General features: G+C 39.7%; 1 protein-coding gene across 2 annotated transcripts; it reads left to right on the forward strand.

Moving 5' to 3' along the window:
- The first annotated feature begins 1,067 nt into the window (after positions 1-1,067).
- Positions 1,068-7,344, forward strand: znf131 (zinc finger protein 131). 2 transcript variants are annotated; one of them, XM_059337113.1, is made up of 9 exons: positions 1,068-1,270; positions 2,366-2,513; positions 2,599-2,700; positions 2,879-3,023; positions 3,185-3,293; positions 3,400-3,588; positions 3,701-4,076; positions 4,218-4,348; positions 6,515-7,344. In XM_059337113.1, the coding sequence occupies exons 2-9, from the start codon at positions 2,384-2,386 to the stop codon at positions 7,028-7,030; spliced, it is 1,698 nt and encodes a 565-aa protein (XP_059193096.1). In that variant the 5' UTR covers positions 1,068-1,270; positions 2,366-2,383; the 3' UTR covers positions 7,031-7,344. The 2 variants fall into 2 exon arrangements, with proteins under 2 accessions (XP_059193096.1, XP_059193097.1); XM_059337114.1 differs by lacking the exon at positions 1,068-1,270 and adding an exon at positions 1,368-1,503.
- The last annotated feature ends 2,927 nt before the right edge of the window (positions 7,345-10,271 follow it).

Raw genomic sequence — 10,271 nt, forward strand, 5'->3', positions numbered from 1 at the left:
AAAGCCCAGATGATGCTGTCATGTCTTTGGAAGCTTCTGACAACATTTGAGTTGTTGAGCTATTACTTTGAGTTAATTCGAGACACACCTGTGGATGTATTTTAAGGCACACCTGAAACATGCTACTTCTTTGTGTAACATCATGGGAAAGTCAAAAGAAATTAACCAAGATATAAGGAAGAGAATTGTGGACTTGCACAAGTCTGGTTCATCCTTGGGTGCAATTTCCAGATGCCTGAACGTGCCACATTCATCTGTTCAAATAATTATACCCAAGTATGAACACCATGGGAATGTCCAGCCATCATACCGCTCAGGAAGGAGACGGACTCTGTGTCCCAGAGATGAACGTGCTTTGGTCCAAAATGTGCATATCAACCCAAAAGCAAAAGCAAAAGACCTTGTGAAGATGCTGGCTGAAGCTGGTAAGAGTGTGTCATTATCCACAGTGAAACGAGTCCTGTACCGACATGGGCTGAAAGGCCACTCTGCCAGGAAGAAGCCATTACTCCTATAAGAAACATAAAAAAGTCAGATTACAGTTTTGTCAGACCACAGGACATTTCTCCAAAAATTAAGGTCTTTGTCCTTGTGTGCATTTGCAAACTGTAATCTGGCTGAACCAGACTTGTGCAAGTCCACAATTCTCTCCCTGATATCTTGGTTGATTTATTTTGACTTGCCCATGATGTTACACGAAGAAGCAGTGTGTTTCAGGTGTGCCTTAAAATACATCCACAGGTGTGTCTCGAATTAACTCAAATGTTGTCAATAAACCTAACAGAAGCTTCCAAAGACATGACAGCATCATCTGGGCTTTCCCAAATTGTTTCAAGGCATAATCATGTTAGTGTATGTAAACTTCTGACTTTGAAGAAAGTGATAAAAAATTGTCTAAAAAAATCCTTCTCTCATTATTCTGGCATTTAGCAAATAGAAATAATTTTGGTAATCCTAACGGACCTAAAACAGGAAAAGTGATTGTCTGATTTCATGTCAGACAGCCAGAAAAAAGCATATGTGTCTTTTTATATAGTGTATGTAAACTTCTGGTTTCAACGTTTCAACTGTATGCGAAAAAGTCGTCCCTTACCGCTGTCACTAAGCAACGCTCCTTGGCGTCCTTGACTTTGCAAGGGATTCTGGGAAACCGAGGCCCGAGGGCTGAACGACCGCCCTTTTTGGAGCAACGACAGTAGAACAGCGCTACATGGGTCGAGGGAAATATTATCGCAAAACAACTTTCTGAAGCAGCGTAACCAAACTTGAGGTACGTATACCGATTGTTTATAACGTGTATTTTGACCCACAGTTGTTATAATTAGGAAATCTGTTCGGGAAAAGTGTATTTTAATGCGCGGTTTGATGACGTAATGTTGATTGTCAAACACGAAATGGCGAGCGTGCTAAGAGGCCCGTTACCTGCAACACTCGGGGGCTGTAATATGTTTATTTCCTTCATGTTCCAGTATCGAAACGATTATATAGGTTTATCTATTCCTGGTAAGTTTGGTTTTGGTCACATACATTCCACTGGTATGCAAAATTACTTATTTTGTTCTTATATTGGGACAGGGTTTTGTGTTTGCTAGTTAAGCTAACATCGAGCTGTACTAGCAAAGCTGTTGGCCAAATGAAAACCCATGTGTGGGTTGAGTTATATGTCCGTCTTCTCGTGAGGCACGCCAGGGTCCGCTCTTAAAATTAAGCAGGGTTATGTTTTTTTATCTGTATACTTTTATTTATGAGTTTATGACGTTTAACCATTCTATTGAGATGTGGTCCTATGGGCCCTCACCTTGACTTCCTCGTTTTGTGTTATCCTGGTGCCTTGTAAAGCCCCCTTAGCTTAACACTTCAGCTAATTTCACTTCCCCCAGTTTAACTGCAGTGTTCCTTCGTTGTTTTTAGATGCATGTCTGCCAGCTGTGCTCTACAACTGCAAGTTCAGAGATGGAGTGGCCAAAATTTTAGATGCATTCACTCAGTTTAATAATTCCTGCTTCTCTACACTCAATTCTCTAAAAATGTTGACAAAATTATCATATAGAAGGAATTGTTTGCACTGCAGATCATTTAACACAAGTGCGCTAACTGCAGATTTCAACTGCTGTGTGTGTGTGTGTGTGTGTGTGTGTGTATTTCCAATCTTGTTTCTGTTGATGGTAAATTTGCTCATTCTGCATCAGCTTTTTTTTTACTGTGTAATAATAACAAATCTATTGACCTTGTCAACATGTAAAGTCACCTGTAAAGGCACATATCAGATTGGTTATCTGCCTGCAAAATACAGTGAAACTAGGGAAAGTAGAACTTCTCAAACAACATTAAGAATTGGATGTACATTTTCTTCCGTTCTGTGTAGACAAGGATAAGGTCAACAATGGCGGCTGAGGTGGAGGTGGAGTTGGAGGGATGCAATGAGTACCCAGCTCATTACAAAGTTATGATGGACAAACTTAATGAACAACGACAGCTAGACCAGTTCACAGACATTACCTTGATTGTGGATGGTAAGTGGGCACATATTATAGATCATTGTTATGATGCCTTAGTGAAAGTCTAAAGCAGTGCTGCTTTATCTCTTATCTCTCGCAGGACACCAGTTCAGAGCCCATAAAGCTGTGTTGGCAGCGTGCAGTCAGTTTTTCCATAAGTTCTTCCAGGATTTTACCCAGGAGCCACTGGTGGAGATAGAAGGTATTATGTGTTTTAATTACATTTTGAACTACATTCAAAATACTTTTTTGTAATTACTGTGGTGTTCCAAACAACTCTAGCTGCAAATTTGCAGCTACAGATATGGTTTCCTGTGATTGTTACTGTGCTGCATAAAACAGCTTTTACTCACCACTGCTGCTTTGTCATACTTTAACAGGAGTGAGTAACACTGCCTTTCGCCAGCTGATGGAGTTCACTTACACAGCAACACTAGTTGTTGTGGGAGAAGAGGAGGCCTATGATGTCTGGAAGGCTGCTGAGTACCTCCAGATGCAGGAAGCAATAAAAGCGCTCAATAATAAGTGAGTATTACCTGCAGTTGACCTTTCACCTATCCCTTCTTTTAAATGATGTAGTTACTAATTCAGTGATGCGATGTTTTATGAGCTAGAAAGGAGTTTATCTCAGGACTCCTTTGTATAAACATTTTTACTTCTCAACAAGAGCTTGTTTTCTCTTGTAGGATAAATGAGAATCCCTCGCTGACAACTAAGAGCAAAGGTAAAAAGAGGAAGATTGCTGAGACATCTAATGTGATTACAGAAACTCTACCTTCAGTGGAAGGAGAACAGGTCAGTATGTTCATGAATATAACTACATCTATGAAGTGCACATAGGTGACCCTTACTTTGTCCATGCATGTACTTGTCAGGACTGAATGTTGTCAATGTTGTCTAGGTGGAGATTGAAGTGATAGGGGAAGGAGCCATCGAGGTGGAGGAGACTGGACTGGAGGAGGTGGTCGATGCAGCAAAGAATGCTCAGGCGTCAGATGACTCCGCTTTGGCTCTTCTTGCTGACATAACCAGCAAGTATCAGCAGGGGGAACCTGCGCTACAGGTCATTAAAAAAGAAGGAATAGAAGAGGTATATTAACCTGTAGGTGTAAAGACCTTTCTTTGATTTTAATGATGCTTTGGTTCAATAATTACTAAACAAGAGCTTTAGATGTAAAGTGGCCTGTGTTTGTGCTCGGCAGGAGGTGGTGTATCAAGAGGAAACAGTGACTGCTTCCAAGGTGCTGGAGAACGTCGAGGTCGTAGAGGTCCAGATTTCCCAAGTGGACAACATGTTCCGCTGCAACAAGTGCGATCGTAGCTTCAAGTTGTATTACCACCTCAAACAGCACTTGAAAACACATCTGGGTTTGTTGGAAAAGCCCCACGTGTGCAGCCACTGTGGGAAAGCCTACACACGAGAGGGAGCCTTAAAGCAGCACATCAGTACATTTCATTTTGATGCAGAAGAGCTGTCTCGAAACCAGAAACCCCAGAAGAAAGTGCATGTTTGTGAATACTGTAAAAAGCACTTTGACCACTTTGGCCACTTTAAGGAGCACCTGCGGAAACACACTGGTGAGTTTGGAAATAAAACTGGTTGTGTTAAGTTTCGTAACATGCAAACTACTCTCTTTTTGTACAATTATAAGTATGTATCATTAATTTGTTAATACACATCTGAATTTCATGCTTGGCTTTTTATGTTTTTTTCTGTAGGTGAAAAACCTTATGAGTGTCCAGATTGCCATGAGCGATTTGCAAGAAACAGCACACTGAAGTGCCATATGGCAGCCTGTCAGAATGGGGCAGGAGCCAAGAAAGGACGCAAGAAGCTCTATGAATGCCAGGTACAGTTTGTCCACAATCAAAGCCATAAAGTGCTTGCCTGCCAGTTCAATGCTTGCAATAGAAAAAATATATTACACATACCTTTTACAACATTCATGCTGACATAATGCCCAGACAATGGCCCTCATTTATCAAACGAGCATACAACAGAAAGTGAGTGTAAAGTAGGCGTAAGATCATAGATAGATAGATAAATAGATAGATAGATAGATTACTTTATTCATCCCCGAAGGGAAATTCGGTTGTCACAGCAGTCTGGTATTCAAGTACAATAAAATAAAATAGAATAAAATACTGAGGTAGCATAAATAAAAACAACAATAGAAAAAAACACAGAATAGAACAAGAACAAGGACACTTAAGAAGTTAAGAAAAGAACATCACTTGGTAGGATGGTTGGCAAGATGATGGTAATAATTAAACTGGTGATATGATGGCAACAATGCTATAGTGACTAGACGGTATATAATAATAATAATAGTACAGTATATAATATATATATAATATAATATAATATGTAATAATAGGTAATAAACAATATAAAAGTAAAATGAAAAAATATAAATAAAGTAATTACAAGTAAAATAATATAATATATAATAATAATAATAGTAATAATAATAATAATAATAATAAATAAGGCCTTTTCGACGCAAAGCTTGGCATTTATCAATTTGGACAGCGTCTCCTTCACCAGCGGTTCTGACCGGATAGAAACATTTCCAATCAGCGCTGCCACACGCTCCTCTGACTAGCAAATCATTCTTAGTAATTGTAAAGAGGTGAATAATATTTCTCCATCATAATAATAACAATATTTCGATATTATATAGATTATTAGGCTTGATATATCACGAGGTAGAAACAAATTACTCAAACCTCACTGGGAGTTGAATGGTCCGCTACTCTGCTGACAGCGGCACTGATTTCCTTCCTTTCCACTTTTTATGCTGCCAAACAAAACCAGTTTGTTGTGTTGCAGCTCTTGGATGTCGGCGTTTCACTTTCTGCCTCTGAGAAATTCCTCTTCTTTTTGTATTAAAACTTTAAAACATTGTTTTCTTCAACCAAAAGGTGTGAAAACACACAAAAGTCTGTGCTCCAATATAGAAATAGTAAAATATTCACCGAGCTTGTTTGAGTTTATAACTATAAGTAATTTTATTTCATAAACATCCGTCGCTGCATATTTCTGTAATATGTCTATATCGCTCCTGTTGTTATTTGTAACGGTGCACTTTGCTAATAAAGCTGACTTTAGGCGGAAAAAAATCCTCTTTTTGGCCGTATTGCGTCCTTCAGTGTCGTAAACTCTGGAGACAAGCTTTCTGAATCGGGTATATATTAGGGCGTGACATTTAAATTACCCTTGTTTTGAGATGCTACATTTATCAACAGCCGATCATTTTTACGCTGTGATTGGAGAGATAAGATCGTTTGATAAATCCCACGTGAACCCTGTCGTAAGACAAAATATACGCTCAGATCTGCGCCCGTTTCTACGCTCGTTTGATAAATGAGGGCCATTGTGTGCAAACATATTGATTAAAGGACTAATTCTGTATGCACAGTTTAGATTGTGGTGGTTTAATTTTAAATATTAATGATGTCTCAGTCAAGTGTTTCAATACACTAATGCTGGCTGTTAGTGACTTGATCCACTATAGGTGGACAATGTAATTCTGTATTAAAAAAACGTTTAGTTTGCATCACAGCTTTCCATTAAAAAGATAGTTCTGATGTGGTGTGGTTTGAGGTATTTATTCAGTCAGTGTATTACCTACAGTAGATGGCGATCAGCACGTCCCCAGTTTAGAGAAGCAGACAGGAGTACCAGCACAGAAGCTAAGCAATGTACTGTGGACGGGGTCAGCAGAATAATGTACCAAATGCATTTTATTCATAATGGGTATAGGTACTTGCTACTAGCAACTAATTGATTAATTGTTAAAGACAGTTTTACAACAAAATTTAAATTAATTGATTGGTTGGTGCCAAATTTTTCAAAGAATATGTTGCTTTTTATCAGTCTTACGTGAGTAAATAGAATATTTTTGTTTTTAGACTGCTTGTCTAACAAAACAATGTTTTTTTTTTTTCTGAAGTTTTTTGGACCTCACAATTCCTATGTAACCTATTTTTTTTCTTTTCCACTTCCTTTATAGGTGTGCAGCAGTGTGTTCAACAGCTGGGACCAGTTCAAAGACCATCTTGTGAGCCACACTGGTGACAAACCCAACCACTGCACCATGTGTGACATGTGGTTTACCAGCTCAAAAGAACTAAAGGCTCACCTGAAAAATGTTCATTCTGTTGAGGAAAACAAACAAACCGAAGAACTGGTCATCACTGACTCTGCCGCACTCGCCATTGCAACGCAGAGCATAGAAGGAGCAGAAACGGTCCTGCTGGATGATGGAATCCAGGTGGAGCATGTGACAGTGGAGCCTGTGGACGTGATGGAGATGGAGGAGACGACAACAGTTGTAGTGGAGGACGGAGGGGTGGCGGAGATGTGTGAAGAGGACGTGGAGAGATTAAAGCAGGCCGGGGTGCAGATCCAGGTGGTGCGCGTGACCACGACTGAAGTTGATGGGCAGCAGGTTGTGAACTCTCAGGTGGAAGTAGAGATGGAGGGGGAAATGGTGAGCATTGAGGAGGCAGAACAAGCAATTGTATGAGAATGTAAAAGGGACTGCATCTCAAAGGACATGCTGGACAGTCTAAGTCCTGAACTGTAGCTGACTTATTTTCCATAAAGAACACTGCATGTGAGATACAGCATGTCGCCTCAATATGTCCTGTTGTCTGCCATCACATTGAATGACTTTGTTACCCCCACCTCTCACTCTTCGAACTCTGAGTCATGGAGTTAAGGAGAGATCATTTCCTGCTAATGATTGTGTATTTATTTTAAATCCGTTTTTCACCATATCAAGTAGTCTCAATGACTCTTCAATGCTTTGTCAATCAATTTTCATGTTTTATTTCTTTGTGTCTTTTTTTTTTTACCTCACATTCATATGTTCTTTTAGTTTGGGTTATGCGCCAAGACAATTGACAATGAATGAGATGTTCTTGTTGCAGCTCATTAAACATCAATGTTTGGTGCTGATGTTCCTCAGTGCTAATGCTACAGCTTTGTTCAAGCTTATTTTCATAGACTTTTGGTGTTTTTGTAGGAAAAAAATCGGATATCTAATAAAATTGGTTTCCAGAGCACTCTACTGAGATCTTGATTATCTTAAATCAACTCAGAACCCATAAAGATACATTTGAAAACTAGGACTGCGCGCAGTACTGAACGGGCCCTCGCAGTACACGCGTGTCGGGGCATGCTGCCGTCGGGGTTTGTGCGTTACAGGGGCCAGGCTATACCACCCCTATGAATTTCATTGCCTTAAGTCTTATGGTCTGGGCACAGTGGCACTTATTAAATTAAACTGCCGCCAGAGCCCCACCTAGGGGCTGATCAATAAAATCTTCAAGGGTTATCTTCAGGAGGGCATTGACAATAAGTATACCAAGGTTGGTGTTAATCCGACCAACCGATTTGGAGATATATAATACTTCAATTTAAAGAGCGCCACCTAGTGGTCATCGGCCAAAATTTTGCAGAGAGCCTCAGGGGCTCATGGGGAAGTAGTAACCTGAATTTCATGTCATTCAGACACACCCATGTGGAGATATGCAACACTTTGTGTTTTGTGTTGATAATAGCGCCACCTGCAGGAAGTTGTTATTTAATAACTTGAGTATTCTTTGGGTAATCAAAATTCTTTTAATAACTTTTTGTCAAGAGGGTCCATAGATGCTGTGTGCAAAGTTTGGTGCAAAATGATGAAATTGCCTAGGAGGAGTTCGAAAAAGTAGGTTTTCGACATTTCGCGAATTTGCGAAAAAAAACGGTAGGCGAAAATGGGAGTGGCCTATATCAGGAGATTCAGCACAACTCAGTGAACGCGTGGATATAAGTTTTTTGAATGTGCGATAAAGTATGTGGGAGTTATTAGCCAAAACGCACTTTCCTTTATTATAGCGTCACCTAGTGGTGGAAATTCAGAATGACAACAGATTATAAAATTTTTCACCATGTGTGACTTATATTTAAAGTTTCATGAGTTTTGGGGTATGTTCAGGCAGTGAAATATGCGATCATTTGGGACAAAGAATAATAAAAATAAAAATAAATAATCATTCGAAATACAATAGGGACCTCGCAGGTCGTTGCCTGCTCGGGCCCTAATAAAGTACACGCGTGTCGGGGCATGCAGCCGTCGGGGTTTGTGCGTTACAGGGGCCAGTCTATACCACCCCTATGAATTTCATTGCCTTAAGTCTTGTGGTCTGGGCACAGTGGAACTTATTAAATTAAACTGCCGCCAGAGCGCCACCTAGGGGCCGATCAATAAAATCTTCAAGGGTTATCCTCAGGAGGGCTTTGACAATAAGTATACCAAGTTTGGTGTTAATCCGACGAACCGATGTGGAGATATAAAATACTTCAATTTAAAGAGTGCCACCTAGTGGTCATCACGCAAAATTTTGCACAGAGCCTCAGGGGCTCATGGGGAAGTAGTAACCTGAGTTTCATGTCATTCAGACACACCAATGTGGAGATATGCAACACTTTGTGTTTTGTGTTGAAAATAGCGCCACCTGCAGGAAGTTGTTATTAAATAACTTGAGTATTCTTTGGGTAATCAAAATTCTTTTAATAACTTTTTGTCATGAGGGTCCATAGATGCTGTGTGCAAAGTTTGGTGCAAAACGATGAAATTGCCTAGGAGGAGTTCGAAAAAGTAGGTTTGCGACATTTCGCGAATTTGCGAAAAAAAACGGTAGGCGAAAATGGGAGTGGCCTATATCACGAGATTCAGCACAACTCAGTGAACGCGTGGATATAAGCTTTTTGAATGTGCGATAAAGTATGTGGAAGTTATTAGCCTAAACGCACTTTCCTTTATTATAGCGCCACCTAGTGGTGGAAATTCAGGATGACAATAGATTATAAAATTTTTCACCATGTGTGACTTATATTTAAAGTTTCATGAGTTTTGGGGTATGTTCAGGCAGTGAAATATGCGATCATTTGGGAAGAAGAATAATAATAAAAAAATAAATAATAAATAATCATTCGAAATACAATAGGGACCTCGCAGGTCGTTGCCTGCTCGGGCCCTAATAATCATTCGAAATACAATAGGGACCTCGCAGGTCGTTGCCTGCTCGGGCCCTAATAATAATAAATAATCATTCGAAATACAATAGGGACCTCGCAGGTCGTTGCCTGCTCGGGCCCTAATGATTATTGAGATTACTATACCTTTATATTTGTCCCCCCCCCCCCCCCCCCCTTCTGTAAACCTGCCCTGTATTTGGTACATGTTTAAAAAGATGACTGTTTTTCTTAGTCCCTGCTTTTGCCACTTCATAAGGTGACAGATTATGCTGTTTGTCAATCTTGTCTACAGCTTGTTTCTGCTGCCCCCGAGTGGATAAAGTAATCCATGAAGTTTTGAGGAAGTTGTTGTAATGCAGACCAATGCTCACAAACCATACATTTCGGAAAGCGTTGTTTAAAAAACCCCAACATATATTTTAATCAAGATGCTGGTCTTAGAAAAGACATTAAATTGAAGTTGGGAACATTGCAAAAAGAAGCCTTAGTAGAGTTCAAGATTTTTCACCACTCATCCAGGAAGTTTCACAGCTCTACTGACTGAACAAATCCAACAAAATTGACTTTTCTTTATTTCAGTTTTACCTCTAACTGTAATTAGGCAAAAGCCCACCATTAACAGTTACTCAGGTGGGATTGATTTCATCTTTTAATTATCATGATGTCATGAATTGCAATTATTTTAGCCAGGATGATTGTGACATTACATTTTTATATTGTACTAATTATAGGCCTGCCAG

This window comes from Centropristis striata, chromosome 7 (genome assembly GCF_030273125.1).
Source record: "Centropristis striata isolate RG_2023a ecotype Rhode Island chromosome 7, C.striata_1.0, whole genome shotgun sequence".
NCBI lineage: Eukaryota > Metazoa > Chordata > Actinopteri > Perciformes > Serranidae > Centropristis > Centropristis striata.

What these genes read in the sequence shown, in the direction of transcription:
- znf131 (XM_059337113.1), top strand. Translation starts at nt 2,384, where the DNA reads ATGGCGGCTGAGGTGGAGGTGGAGTTGGAGGGATGCAATGAGTACCCA. An exon ending in AAAAAGAAGGAATAGAAGAG is followed by an intron (nt 3,589 to 3,700) that starts GTATATTAACCT and finishes TGTGCTCGGCAG; the next exon opens with GAGGTGGTGTATCAAGAGGA. An exon ending in GCACCTGCGGAAACACACTG is followed by an intron (nt 4,077 to 4,217) that starts GTGAGTTTGGAA and finishes TTTTTTCTGTAG; the next exon opens with GTGAAAAACCTTATGAGTGT.